Source organism: Physeter macrocephalus, chromosome 1, assembly GCF_002837175.3.
Source record: "Physeter macrocephalus isolate SW-GA chromosome 1, ASM283717v5, whole genome shotgun sequence".
In the NCBI taxonomy this organism is placed as follows: Eukaryota; Metazoa; Chordata; class Mammalia; order Artiodactyla; family Physeteridae; genus Physeter; species Physeter macrocephalus.
In genome coordinates this window covers 87,758,527-87,773,951 of record NC_041214.2, presented here as the reverse complement: position 1 = coordinate 87,773,951, position 15,425 = coordinate 87,758,527, and the positions used below count along the sequence as shown (strand labels likewise).

Sequence of the window (15,425 nt, the reverse complement as noted above, 5' to 3'; positions counted from 1 at the left end):
ACATGCCGCGGAGCGGCTGGGCCCGTGAGCCATGGCCGCTGAGCCTGTGCGTCCGGAGCCTGTGCTCCACAACGGGAGAGGCGACCAACAGTGAGAGGCCCATGTACTGAAAAAAAAAAAAAAAAAACAAAACAAAAACTTTTTTGCTAAAAAAAAAAATGCTAACCATCCCCTTAGCCTTCAGTGAGTTGTAGCAGTAGTATCAAAGATCATTGGTCACAGATAACCATAACAAATAAAATAATAATAAAACAATTTGAAATACTGCAAGAATTACCAAAATGTGACACAGAGACATGAAGTAGACAAATGTTGTTGGAAAAGTTGTGCCAATAGACTATCTGTGCAGGGTTGCCATCAACCTTCAATTTATAAAAAATGCAATATCTGCAAAGTACAGTAAAACAAGGTGTGCCTTGTAAATAGCATGGAAAAATATACACTCATGGAGGAATTCCCAAATAATAAACAACATGAGAATGAAGGAATAAAGTCAAGTATAAATATGTGAGTCATTTCATTAAATAGAATAAATTAAATTGTTCCATCCTCTGGACCCTCTCAGATTGGGTTAAATCAGAAAATCCAGCTATATGCTGTGTATAAGAAATAAACATAAAATAATATGAAAAAGAAAGCTTGAAAGTAAAGTGACAGGTAAAGAGGTACTAGGCAAATGCAAACCAAAAGAAAGAAGTGGCAAGCAAAAAGGAGGAATAGCAGTATTAACAGCAGATGAGGTAGAATTTAAGGTGAAAAGTACACTGTATGACAAAACTTCAATACATAGGAGATATAACAATGATTACAAAAGCTAGGAGACCTTGGTAAATAGTGATAGTGGGAGACTTCTTTCATAGTTGGACAAATCAAGTAGATAAAAAATAAGATCATAAATAAAAAATTATACAACCAGTGCTTTTGGTTTAATAGATATATACTAGATCTTTATATCCCTCAAAAAGAGAATATACATTTATTCCTATATCTAAGGAACATTTGTAAAAAGTTGACCATGTACTTGGCCACAAAGAAAATTATTACACTATTCCTTAACCACAGTTCAGTTAAATTAAAAATAAATATTAAAAGATGACTAAAAAAACTTAATTAAAAAATTGCACTTGATATAAACCCTTGATATGACCCCTGGGTCTAAAAGAAAATAAAAAATGAAATTATATACAAACTGTCCAGAAAAGGATAGAAAGGGAACACATCTTACCAACCACTATGGAACATAAAGCTGTTTTGAGGAAAAAATAATGGCCATAAATGCATTATTATTAAAGAAAAAATGAAAGAAGAATTAAGTACTCACTAAATTAGACTACATTAAGATAAATTACAAAACGACCAAGGATTTGAATGCAACAAGACAGTGAAACAGTGGAAGTACAAAGGAAATCCATAGCAGAACTTTAAAACAATAATCTCAGAGTAGCAAAGTCTATTCTGTGTACATCTTAAAGCTCAGATGACATTAAAAAAAAAAAAAGAATTACTTCAATTACCTAAAAGGACAAACAGTAAACTGGGAAAAAATATTTGCAATTCAAATCACAGAACTAATTTTTTAAATATATAAAGTGCTTCTACACATCAATAAGAAAAAGACCTCACCAACTCAATAGAAAAATGGGTGAATGATAAAAATGAAAAGTTTTGGGACTTCCCTCGTGGCGCAGTGGTTAAGAATCCACCTGCCAATGCAGGGGACACAGGTTCGATCCCTGGTCCAGGAAGTTCCCACATGCTGCGGGGCAGCTAAGCCCATACGCCACAACTACGGAGTTTGTACATAGAGCCCGCAAGCCACAACTACTGAGCCCGCATGCTGCAACTACTGAAGCCTGTGCTCCTAGAGCCCATGCTACTCAACAAGAGAAGCCACTGCAGTGAGAAGCCTGCGCACTGCAATGAAGAGTAGCCCCTGCTCGCTGCAACTAGAGAAAGCCCGCGTGCAGCAATGAAGACCCAACACAGCCAAAAATAGATAAATTAATTTTTTTTAAAAATGAAAAGTTTTGTAGTAAAGAAGTGCTTATTATTGAGTTCTGGATGTAAGTCCTTTGTCAGATCTATACTTTTTTATTGCTTTCTCTCAGTCTGTGGCTTTTATACTTATTTCTTAAACATGTGTGTTTTTTTTTTTTTTTTGGCCACACTGTGAGGCATTTGGGATCTTAGTTCCCTGACCAGGGATTGAACCAGTGCCCCCTGCATTGGGAGTGTGGAGTCTTAACCACTGGACCGCCAGGGAAGTCCCTAAACATGTGTTTTGATGAATGGAGATTTTTATTTTGATGAAATCTAATTTACCATACTTTTTTTCTTTTATAGTCTTGCTTTCTGTATCCAGTCTAAAAAATACTTGCCTCATATGTTTTCTTCTAACAGCTTTATAGTTTTAGGTTTTACATTTACATCTCTGGTACATCTCAGTTTTTGTGTAAGATATAAAGTAGGGATTGAGGTTCTTTTTTTTTTTTCCCTCCATTGGCATTTCCTGAAAAGGCTTCTCTTTCCCACTTTAATTGCTTTGGCATCTTTGTAGAAAGTCAGTGGACCATATATATATGGGTCTGTTTCTGGACTTTGTTTTCTTGCATCGATCTCTTTGTTTTTATGCTAATACCACACTGTCTTGATCACTTTATCTTTACAGTTTGTCTTAAAATCAGTGTAAGTGTCCAGCTTTAGCCTTCTTTTTCCAGATTGCTTTGGCAATTCTAGGTCCTTTTGCATTTTCATATAAATTTTAGAGTCATTTTGTCAATCTCTACTTTTAAAAAACTTGCTGGATTATGATTGGGATTGTGTTTAATCTGTATGTTCATTTGGGGAGAATGGACATCTTAACGGTATTAAGTCTTCTAGTCCATGACATGGTATATTTTCCATTTATTTGGGTCTTTAATTTTTCTCAGCAATATTTCATAAATCTTAGTGTACAGGTCTTGCACGTATTTATTTATTTATTTGGTTGTGCTGGGTCTTAGTTGCAGCAGGCAGGATCCTTAGTTGTGGCTCACCAGCTCCTTTAGTTGCAGCACATGTGCTCCTTAGTTGCAACTTGCAGGGTCCTTAGTTGCAGCCGCTGGGCTCCTTAATTGTGGCATGCGAGCTCTTATTTTTTTTAATGTATCCCTAAGTGTTTCATATTGATGAAACTGCTAAAAACAGAATTTTAAAAATGTTATCTTCCAGTTGTTTGCAGTTAGTATATAGAAATACAATTGATTTCTGTAAATTGACCTTGTATCCGTGACTTGTCAAACTCACTCACTGGTTTTAGGAGCTTTTTTGTAGATTCTGTGAGAATTTCATAGAAAGTCATGTCTGTAAGTAATGACTGTTTTATTTCTTTCTTTCCAAATCTTATGCCATCTTTTTCTTGCTTTATTGCACTGGCTAGGACTTCTAGTACATTGTTGAATAAAAGTAATGAGAGAGGACACCTTTGCCTTGTTCCTAATCTTAGGAGGAAAGCATTCAGTTTTTCACTACTGTTTATGATGTCAGTTGTAGGGTTTTTGTAGATGCTCTTTATCCGGTTAAGGAAGTTCCCTCCTATTCTTAGTTTGCTGAGAGCTTTTAATCATAGATGGATGTTGAGTTTTATCAAATGCTTTTTCCTATATCTAAGGAGATGCTCCTGTGTTTTCTCATCTTTATTCCTTTAATGGGACTCAAACTGAAGGAGCAGCACCTAATCTTCAGACATGTCAGTCTCAGGGTCACATGATGGCTCTTGAAGTTTCAGCTTGGTCATGACATAAATTCATTTCTCTTTACAGCGAATCATATGACCACATTTTTCCCCCTGGAAGGGGCAGTGAAGCCACATGGTAATAGGTAGTTCTGTATAATCCTCTTATAGGGAGGACACCAAATAATTGAGATCAGTAATACAATTGACCACACACATCATTCTTTTTTTTTTTGTCCCTCCTGCTGTAGCATATTCTTATTTCATCATTTTGAATTATATTTTCTACAATTTTAAAGTACTTTATGTATTTCAAGCTCTTTTCATCTCCAAATCAAGACATTATATTTCATTTTCTCCTGTAGTTTTTGGCAATATACAACTTGTTACTGTTTCAGATATTTTTTTCTTAGAAATTTAAGTACTAACTTTGAATTAGATAAGTTCCCACTACTAGCTCTCCACTTTATTATGCAAATGAGAAACCAATTTTTTTAATACCTACAGAGAGGGCATAGTTCAGTGAGAAAGATTTTTGTAAACAATGCGTTTTGAAAGTTCATCTTCTAATTCTACCTTATTAGCATGCCAGGCCCATGAGCCTCTCCCAACTCTTTGCCATCTAGAGTAGATAACCCCTCATTTCTCCTGAAGCTAAATCCTCTGATAACCAGAGGGCTTTGTGCCTACCTTCTTGTTCATACACAAGTCTTAATACACAGTCTCAATACACACTCCACCTGACAAGTGAAACCTTTAACCTACACATGTTCAAGAAATGTGCTCTTGGGCTTCCCTGGTGGCGCAGTGGTTGAGAGTCCGCCTGATGATGCAGGGGACACGGGTTCGTGCCCCGGTCCCGGAAGATCCCACGTGCCGCGGAGCGGCTGGGCCCGTGAGCCATGGCCGCTGAGCCTGCGCGTCCGGAGCCTGTGCTCCGCAACGGGAGAGGCCACAGCAGTGAGACGCCCGCGTACAGCAAAAAAAAGAAAAAAAATTCTGTTTCTTTGTTATCAAGAATAGGCTGCAGAATTTAGTGGAGGCTTGGGGTGCCTAACCAGCTCCACAGAAGGCCACCAATCAGTCTGATTGGGAGCAAAGGTGTTGGTGTTTCTATAGGAAGTCCTGAACCTCTGCTCAGCAACGGGAGAGGCCACAACAGTGAGAGGCCCGCGTACCGCAAAAAAAAAAAGAAAAAAAAGAAATGTGCTCCAAACGCAGTCTTGTTTAGACATTATCTCTCAATCCAAGAAAGCCTGTTAACAACCAGACTCTTCATCATCACATCCTCTATTTTTCTATCTTAGTCACTCCACACACATCATTCTTAATTACATATATGTAATAAGGTTGTGTGCGTGTGTGAAAATTAATATATTAAAAAGAAAGATCTGGAAAGACATAAACTGAAGTATATCTTTTTGTCTGTATTTTGCAATTTTTATTTTAAAATTAATTTATAATTAAGAAAAAAGTTTCTTTTTGAGAAAAATGTAAATTTGGTCTCATTTAATGCTCTATTTTAAATATGATTTCTTGTTTTAGATACTCAGAATTTTTGAGCTGGAAAGGACCAATTGTCTGTCCTATTTAGTATTTCCTGTCCACCTCACCTCCCAGGTTTATGGATACAGAAACTGAAAAGCAGAAGTGGTTTGTTACAAGGTCATGTAGACTGGTAGAAGATTCTTCTAGAACAGGACATTATCTGAATATCAGAAAGCAAAGAACGCTTGAGAAATAGTTTCTAAGAATCTAGTTTAAAATAGCCCTGTAGGGACTTCCCTGGTGGCGCAGTGGTTGAGAATCCACCTGCCAGTGCAGGGGACACAGGTTTGATCCGTGATCCAGGAAGATCCCACATGCCGCAGAGCAACTAAGCCCATGTGCCACAACTACTGAGCCTGTGCTCTAGAACCTGTGAGCCACAACTACTTAGCTCTCGTGCTACAACTACTGAAGCCCTTGTGCCTAGAGCCTGTGCTCCGCAACAAGAAAAGCCACGGCAATGAGAAGCACGTGCACTGCAACGAAGACCCAACGCAGCCAAAAATAAAATAAAATAAATAATTAAAAAAGAAAATAGCCCTGTAATTGTTTTAACCCAGGGAATCACTAAAATACAAAAAACGCCTGAGAAAAATCCATTCACTCTTTTACAGATGTTTATTGAGTACCTACTACTTTATCATCCAGTCCACAACTGGGATTTTGAGTGGTATAGTGAATATTTCTAGATTTTTAAACGATATGTATTACGATATGAAGGGTGAGTGAGGATGTAAAGGACATGAAGAATTATCAAGGCTCTTTTTCTCAATTTCCACATCTGAGAGATTCGAGGTAGTGATAATGATAATAGCTAAGATTTATTGGCTACATATAATTTGCTAAGCACACTTTTGTGCATTTTACATTTATTGCCACTCTCAACAACTTCATAAGGTGGGTACTATGGTTGTCTGTATTTTATAATTGAGGAAATCAAGGCACAGAGAAGCTATGAAAATTGCCAAAGTCATCTGGCCAATAAGTGGCAGAGCTACAATTTGAACTTGACCAGACTTAACTTCAGAGCCTGTGATGTAACTACTGTACTGAATCTGTAGAAAGATAGAAGGCTAAAAGAAGGCTATGTTGTTTTCTAATACCACAGTTCCTTCCTAAATAAGAATTGATTTAGGTCAAATATGTATATAAGAAAATAAGCTTAAAAATAAGGGGCTAAGTCATATTAGGTAGTTAATAAGCACAGGTTTAGCAGGTTAAATGGAAAACAGTGCTTTCTGTATCTTCAATTTTCTTGTTGTGTGTTATAGCTTACTAGTTACAAACATGGGCTTTATAAGTTCTGGGTTCAGATTCTGGCTTCACCACTTCCTAGTTTTATGACCTTGGACAGGTCAAAGGTCAGTAAATGGAAGCTGCTGTTCGTTGTTGGTTTGGAAAGCCTGTGGTGATGGCTACATTTCTTTTTCTTTTCTTGATCAGGTGGATTTGTTTAAAAAGAGTCTTCTGTTGATTCCTATTCACCTGGAAGTCCACTGGTCTCTCATTACTGTGACACTCTCTAATCGAATTATTTCATTTTATGATTCCCAAGGCATTCATTTTAAGTTTTGTGTAGAGGTAAGTTAATATACTGCCCCCCCCTTTTTTTCCCATTTATTTTGTGATTGACCAGATGGTATCTCAGCTCTAGGATAGAACAACAGAAGTCAGTACCATAGATGATCAGTTTCTGTCATGTCATGTCAAAAATGTTGGCAGAGAAAAGGACAAGAGGAATCTCCAGGTGGGAAGAGGTAGCTGTCCACGATCTGGATCCCTCTCTGAGATACATGCCCTGTTTTGGATTTCATCAGATTTTTTTTGTTTCTTTCCCTTAAAACTACATTTTGAATGTGGATAGAAATCGTTTTCCTTGGTTTCTCTTAGAGCTAAAATTGGCTTGTATCTTCAAAATAACTTCTGTAGAATGTATTATAGCCAAGAGAATCAGCTGGCAAAATATTAGAGTTCAGTTAATAAGAGTTCAGTAAGATGGTGGGATACAAAGCAAGAAAAATCAGTATGTTTCCTGATTCTCCCACACAGTTAGAAAATGTAAATGAAAACAGATTCCATTTTCAAAAGTAGCAAAGACATGAATTACCCAGGAATATACCCTAACAAAAAATGGGGACATTCTTTGAGATGAAGACTCTAAAGTATTTAAAGGAATTCTGAATAGATGGGAAGACAGGCACACTGAGTATTGGAAGGAGATTAATTCTCCCTAAACTAATATAAACTAATTTCTGTCCTAATCAATTTCCCAGGAGGATTTTGAATGAAACCTGATAAGCTCATCCTAGAATTCATATTGCAAAATTCATGTGCATGAACAGCTAAAATAGTTTTGAAGTAGATCAAAACTGAACAAAGGAATATTTGGTCTACTACATGTCAAACCATATCACAAAGTTTTAAAAATTAAAGCTATTTTAATTATATTGGTTTAGGAATAGACAGGTGGATTGGTGGAACAGCATAGAGAATCTAGAAGTAGCTCATGTATATGTGGGAACTTAGCATCTAATAAAGTTGGGGAGGGACAGGCTATTCAATATATGCCATTGGGAAAATTAGGTATCTATTTGGAAAAGTAAAATACAGGTTCTGTTTCATACAACGTATAAGAACAAATTCCAGATGGAATAATGACCTAAATATAAAACACAAAGAGTATGGAAGGTCTTCTTATACAGAACCAAAAAAAGCAAAAGACATAAAGGAACAGATTGATAAATTTGACCATGTCATCATTTAAAACTTCTGTCTGTCTTAAGGTTAAAAGGGATAGATTTGGAGAAAGAAAATGTTTGTGACATAGATAATAGTCACTATCCAGAAAATAAAAAGAACTACAAATGAAAAAGAAAAAGAAGGATCTAATAGAAAGGGACAAAGGATAAAATAAGTAATTTTTAGGAAAAATGCAAATAGCCATTAAACACATGGAGAGATGCTCAGCCTCACCAGAAATATGGGAAATGCAAATTAAAACTACCTCAGGGTTCCATTTTTTGCCTATTATGTTAGGAAAAGTTTGATGTTACTAAAGTGGGTGTAAGAAACAGGTGGAGTGTATAAATTGATACAGCCACTTGGGGAACAATTGCAATTCTAAGCAATTCTAAGTGCCTTAAAAATTAAAAAGACGTATCCTATTTCATACCAGTTCTATTTCTTGGTATATACTACATAAAAATACTTGTATATGCACACAAGAATGGGGCATACACCAGGATGTTCATTGCAGCATTACTGATAATAGTGAAAAGTCAAAACAACCTAAATTTAGCTCTACTAACAGAATAGCTAAATACATACACTGTAGTATATTCACAATATTAAACTGACCATAGCAGTTAAAAAGAATATAGTAGATCTTTGTGTCCTAACATGGAAAGATCTCCAAGACATACTGAGTTTGGAAAAGCAAGTTGCAGAATGATACTGTATATGGAAAGAAAATATGAATATGCAGATACATGTATGTGTATATGTATGTATGTATATACAGACACATACTTGTATCTCTACATGTACATACATCTGCTCCACCTTCAGGGGGTTAATTCATGTAACCGCTGACTTCACCCTTAGAAAAGATGGGCAGAGAAAGATACACAAAGAGGTGGAGGGCATAAGGGAAAATTAGGAACTCCAGTAGGCTTCATCTTGGTAGAGATTTCAGCAGTAGACTTGACTGTATTTAGTATCCAGGATGGGTTTTAAGTATCACTTTCTAGAAGCTGAATGATACTTTTACCTGCAGCCCTCAAAAACATGGAGTATATCTAAGGCTAGAATGTTTAAATTTCATTTCAGTTATTAATGATTTCTGCCATGGGTTCCTTCCCTTTGTTGAGCATTGGCAGTAATTGAGGCTTTCTTTTTGTTTTGCCAGTATTTATTTAAGTTTCAAATTCAGCAAGTTGACTTACTCCTGGAAAAGGCTGACCATCTCATAAAAAGATCTAATTAAAGCATATACCAGTGTCCACAGTCTAAGTGCATACAGTACAGAAGGTCTGAGTCCTTCACTCTATAAAGTGAAAAAGGTCTGAAATCAAGTTCCAGCTTTAAACTCTTTAATGCATACTCTGCCCAGTGGTGGGGCCACAGCCTCCTCCTTTGCTTCTGTCTGCTGCGGGCAGGTTCCATTTTTCACCAACTGATGGAACACAGCATCTGTGTTGTGGTTTCTTTTTAACCAGAATATAAGAAAGTATTTGCTGACTGAAGCCAGAGAAAAAAATAGACCTGAATTTCTTCAGGGTTGGCAGACTGCTGTTACCAAGGTAAGTAAGTGATAAAAATGAAAACCCAGGCATGTCAAGGGGCTGGAATTGTCTAAGGGGTGGGTGTCTTTAAAAGCACATGAAGACTGATCATGAAGATACCAACAGAGAGCCTAGAGGCTGCAGGGAGTCAGCTCAGAGTAAACCTCAGTTCAGTATTCATCACCTGGCTGCCCAATTTCCTACTGCCTGCTGGGGTAAATAAATTCAGTCATTTCATCCTGGGGGCAGCTGCTGATGATATACTTGCTCTGTTGAAAAAAAGGAAAAAAAAATTTTTTTGGTGGCACCTGCCTCTTGCCTCATGGCTCTTATTTCCAGATGACTCATGTAGACCCAGAGAAATACTGAAATGACTATTTGGATTCACTAAGGGAGCAAGTGCACTGGACTGCTTTCCAGGCATTTGGGGAAGACAAGTGGCCTGAGTGCTTCAGTCTGAACAGTCTAGAAGCAGCACTATGTTTGGCCATAGACATAAAAGCTGTATGAGGGGCAGAGTGAGCAGGCCTAGCCTCTTAACCCTGTCACAGATATCAGAGTCTTCTGTTTTATGGGCACTGCTTTGTTTTCATAGTGTTTTTGTATGTATGATCTCATTTGATCCTTACAGTCTGTGAGGTAGGCAGGTCATTTAGGGATAAGAAGCTCTTTATTATAGATGAGAAAACTGAATCCTAGGTGTGAGCTTCCCCAAAGGCCATCAAAACTATTGACAGAGTGAAGTCTTTGAACTCAGGTCTATCCGGATCAAAGACACTGTTAAAAAGGCAGGGTCTTGAAATAAACCTTTAACCCAAACCCAAAGGGACAAGGCTTATTTGTTTATCCTTGAACTGTACTAAATGCTAACTTCTAAACTTAGGTTTTTTCTTTTAAATAACCTAGTATATTAGTTCAAACCAGAACTGAACTTGTGAATATTCTGAATTTACCCAGTAGTATATCCAGGTATTCTCAATTTAATCAGGATCTTTCATATTCCAACACTTCAGGCAGAATACAGTAACCAGTTCTTTGGAAAACATACTGCTTACCTTTACCATGTCTTTAAAAGAATAGGACAGAGTTGTGAAATATGAGATTAAAAGGGAAGACTGCCAAGCAGCATTGTTACTAAGTATTCAGAGTCCAGGCCACGCGCTGCATTTTCTGATCCACAATCCATTTTGATTCCATTGTCAATGAATTGATAGCAAAACTTATTATCCAAATGGAAGTTTTAAAATAGGATATTGATTTTCCACTTCTCATATTTAGGCTAAATGTTCTAAGTTGTGGTTGATTGATAGCTCTTTTCATGGCCAGATGCCTCCATAAACACTTTGAACACTCAAACACTTTGAATACCAGAGGTACACACCAGCTGTGTTGGATGCAGACAAGTTTCCTGTCTCGCTCATTTTTCCATAAAAACAGCTTTTCTTATCTGAAGAGGAATACTTGGTTTTATTTTAATGATCGTTTTGTTTTTCCCCTTAGTGTATTCCACAACAGAAAAATGACAGTGACTGTGGAGTATTTGTGCTCCAGGTAAAGAAATAGTTTTTTCAGTATTTACAATTTATAAATTAAATTTATTGGGTTTAGGGAGGAGAAGTGGGATCCCTCTGATGTATACAGGTACTAAGTACAGATAACAACACGTTTCCTCCCAACCCTCCTTTGTTGTTGGGAAGCAGTAGTTTCTACATTTTCATATATTATCATTAGGAAGAATCACCTTCTAAGGCTGAGGATGAATAATTGGTATCATCCATGTCTTATCAGAGGCTATTGGTAAGCCACATTGGAGACTGATGTGAATTTGTCTGTTTCATAGACCCTTGGCATTGGTGGTATTAACTATATTTTTCTAACCATTGGCAGGTGGTCTTTAACCACAGAGTAAAAACTAATTAGATTTTAAATAAGGGCCACATTTAAACACTGTGCTTTCTCATGCTGTAGATCTTAGGTCTCAAAGGGCTATTGAAAAAGTTGTTATACATTACATTTATGAAGGAAATTATAGTATATAATCCATGAATTTAGAGATTTCCAAAGATCTTGGAAGATGGGCTCACTCATATGACTCACGTTTGTAAACAAATTCAAGTTCTCAATTAAAGGCCATGTTAGGTCTGGCTGCATTCTCAGCAGGTTTCACCGTGAGAAGAATTGGACCCCCTTCATCAGTTTTGCTTTTCACATTATTGAGTGGTGAGGGAGGGAGAATCCCAAGACATATACTTGCCTGGAAAATTGACTATAATTTGGAGGTAAATGTTTTAAGACCGTTTTACGAGTTTAAACAAACTTTAACATTTGCCTTAGACCCTATTCTATTAGGTCTGCATCTAGTAAAATACATTACGCTGGTACATAACTCCACGTGCCACTTAAGTGTTTCTGGGACCTTTACAGTACTGCAAGTGCCTCGCCTTAGAGCAGCCTTTCCAGTTTTCCCAAGAAGACATGCCCCGAGTGCGGAAGAGGATTTACAAGGAGCTGTGTGAGTGCCGGCTCATGGACTGAAACTCAGCAGGGACTCTGGGAAGTCTGACCAAGTTGGAGCAGATGGTTTGTTACTTGAATCTCCAAACACTTATTTGAATTTTTACAGATATTTCAGATCAGTGGTGTTGGGCCACTGTTGTTACCTCAAATTTATTTTTTGCCCTTACTCATTACCCTAGTTACTATGTACTATTTTTTAATGTTCAGTTTGGTTTCATTTTTAATTTTATGGATTCTCTGTGTGTGTGTCCCCCCATATTTAATATTTATTATCCAAACGCATGCATATAGACAGAGCATGCAGTGCCGAGTATTAAAAAAAAAAAAAAAAGCCTAGTAGATTTGGTGCAGCTTTTGAAACTTAGTTAGATGTGAACTGAATACAGGTTTAAATTTTAATTCCAGAACCTAAAAATGCAGGATGTTTTTGATACAACGTAACTCTGAGAATAGTAGATGTTCCCTGGGGCATAAAGGGTAGCTAGCTAGAAGGGGTTTTGGACAAAGCCAGTCCTGTTTTATTTTTACCAGCAGCACCTTTTACTGACTTCCCTCTCCAAGTGAGTCACATTCCTTTTGAAGGGTGAAAAGGAAGTGGCCATAAACTGACTGGTATGTTCTATTTATGGAGGCACACTTGTAAGCACAGTGCCTGCTTTGGGAAGAGTTGATTAAGGTATGAGAAAAAGACAGCGACCTTGAGGGTCCATTTATCTTCACACGTGAGAGATTTCAATCTTGGTTTTAAGAAGCATTTATAATAAATGCTTTAATCTTACAAAGGCTTTTGCTGGAACACTGATTCCCTGGATTTTTCTGGTTTTGACCCATTAAAAAATTAGTATCTGTCAAAACTAGTGGTCAAATGAGAATTCAGCCTTTCTAAGAGTAATTGTTTCCCATATGGAAGAAACTAAGATTTGCCAAATACCTTTCTATTTCAAGGGTATTTAAAATATAAACATTCAAAACCGAAGACTGACTTCAGGTATTTTGCACGTGGGTGGGGAGGAGAGAACAGGAAAGGTATTAAGGGAGACTTGAAACTGCGGGAGTACAGCAAATGTTATGAGTTTTTTCCCTCTTATTTCTCTAGTGATCTCAGCAGCATGCAGGGCTCATCTGCCTCTGCTTGACCAACCCTGAGACTCCAGCACAGGAGTCCTTTTTTTTTGCTTCCATGAACCTCATCTTCTGGGGGAAGGCAGAATTGGCCCTGTCCTGATTATTACCCTTGGCTGCATTAGGATTAAAGTAATGGATCTTGCATCTTTAATCTAACAAAGTTTTGTGATATTGGAAAGGAAAGGAAATAAGGAAAGATGCATGTTAAACTACATCTTTTCTGAACTGGGGGAGGAAAAACAACAAATGTGTATATAAGAAATTCAGAAGCTTGTACAGAAAAATACCAAGTAAATGGCAGGAAGATGCTTCGGTTTATGCCTCGTTAGGTGTGAGGTGTTGAAAATAAAAAGCTAAAATGTGCAGTTTAACTTGGCCATAAGGTAGGGCTGACTGCCAGCAGTTGAGGGTGGAGTCAGACATGTTTACATGCAGGGTTCCCATCCCCAGACATTCCAAGCACCAACACCAATGTTTACATTGTAAACAGCCCCAGCACTTTCCTAGTCCCTCAGACTCAAACTCCTTAGTATAAAACCAGGTCAGTATTTCTTATTGTGCTTCAAGTCATTAAAAAGACTGATACTAGAGGCACTTTGTGCTGCTACAGGTAGGGTTGTATCAGCATTAGGAAAGGTGACAAAAATGGGTTGGGTGTCTTCTTGAGATTTTCAGGCATAATTATACAAACCTGTATGTAAGACATTTGTCTTTTTTTTTTTTTGGTAATGGGTAACTAGACTATTGATTAAAAATGTCTTATACTTTAGAGCTCCGTATCTCGTATCTCACTCTCTGACAGAACGAGGCATACAGAAGAGACAGAATTGTGTTCTGGCCAAAATCTTAATGCCCGAAGTTTCAGTTGCCATTTCCTCCACTCTGAGAAATGGTCATGCTCTTAACAGGGAAGCAGAGAGAACCTATGGTGAGCTGTCCCAAGTCCAGGGTGCCTTTCATGTCCAGTTTAGTAGGGCACCTTGAGGTACATCGTCCAGCATGCTTTAGCTTAAATGTCAAATATTTTAAGTCTGGTTAAAATGTTTCTCTGTTGTTCACAAAACTTGCTTCAGCACACATAGTCGCTTTCCCCCATCTTGTGATTAGGCGCAAACCTCTATTTAGCCCAAGCCCTACGTTTAGAATGGCCTTTATCCTGATGTTTGCAATAATGGCTTTCTTGCAACAGAAATTTTGGAAATACAGTCTGGGCTGTTGGTAGAAGAGACAGGCATTGTTTTACTCTCACTAGCTTGGCACTGAGTTGTTTGGGTGCCCTCAAGGTGGGCAGACCTTATGCTTTTGGGGTTGAGGGCAGGCCTTATACAAACTAAAAGCTGCTTATGATGTGCCTTCAACAAGCTGCTCAGTCCTCTCCATCAGCAAATTTACCAGTCTGTATGTAGTTGCTTTTATCCTTTTATTAAATCTATAGCAATGAATGTAGATTTAGTTCAACTTTTAGTTAAGTTCTCTCAAGAATCATAGAGAACCAATTTTCTCTTAAGGAAGGGATGCACTTAAGGAAGGGAGAAGCAGCAGTTGCTGCCAGTAATCCCCAAATCATTTTTTTTGGCTTTGCATTTTATTTTCTACTTATTATTGAATATGATTGATTAACATTGGTCACCTTGAATTCATAGTTGGAACAAAATAACAGACCTAACTGGGACACAGCCAGCACTAGCCTAAGTTGAGCTGCCCCTTTTCTCTGCAGTTGTGGTATACTACTTCCCTGGGTTAGAAGGAATAATTGGGAGCTCTGGGTGAATCAGACTCTTCAGGCGAGAACTAGTGTGTTAATAGTGTGAATCAGATATCGTGATTACCTGCTCTGCTTAATTGTTATGCAACTGAACTAATCAGCAGGTGTAAGCACATACTTTGTTATGTGCTAGGCTCTGCCTCCTGGCCTGTAGATAATTAAGAAGACCTAGGGAATGCCATCAGAAGTGCTAATTGTATTTGGGTGTTAACAAAAGCAGATCTAGACAAGCTGTCCACTTAAATGGTACCTTTTGGTTAGAAAAAAATTATTTAAAGATTGTGATCATGTAAAAATTACTCAAACCTTCTAGCAAAAATATTTTTTTGAAAAATAAACTAAATGCCTTTATAAATGTGTGTTCTCTTGTGTTGGATAAAATGTACTGTTTGGTGAATAATTTTTCCCAGTGACACACCAGTCACGACAAGGCTCATCTATTAACAGTGACCAGTGTGGGCTCTAAGCAGCCCAC

The 15,425-nt window shown here is 37.6% G+C and overlaps 1 protein-coding gene across 5 annotated transcripts in view; it reads left to right on the top strand.

Moving 5' to 3' along the window:
- Nucleotides 1-12,374, top strand: part of SENP5 (SUMO specific peptidase 5) — a 38,959-nt gene extending 26,585 nt beyond the window's left edge. For 2 of the 5 annotated variants that reach the window (XM_007115225.3, XM_028492590.2), the window contains 4 exons: nucleotides 6,704-6,841; nucleotides 9,478-9,561; nucleotides 11,044-11,094; nucleotides 11,968-12,374. In XM_007115225.3, the coding sequence (XP_007115287.2) occupies nucleotides 6,704-6,841; nucleotides 9,478-9,561; nucleotides 11,044-11,094; nucleotides 11,968-12,078 (384 nt within the window). In that variant the 3' untranslated portion in view covers nucleotides 12,079-12,374. The remainder of the gene's footprint in view (nucleotides 1-6,703; nucleotides 6,842-9,477; nucleotides 9,562-11,043; nucleotides 11,095-11,967) is intronic. The other 3 variants (XM_028492595.2, XM_007115224.4, XM_007115227.4) reach the window with 3 other exon arrangements.
- Nucleotides 12,375-15,425: the final 3,051 nt, after the last annotated feature.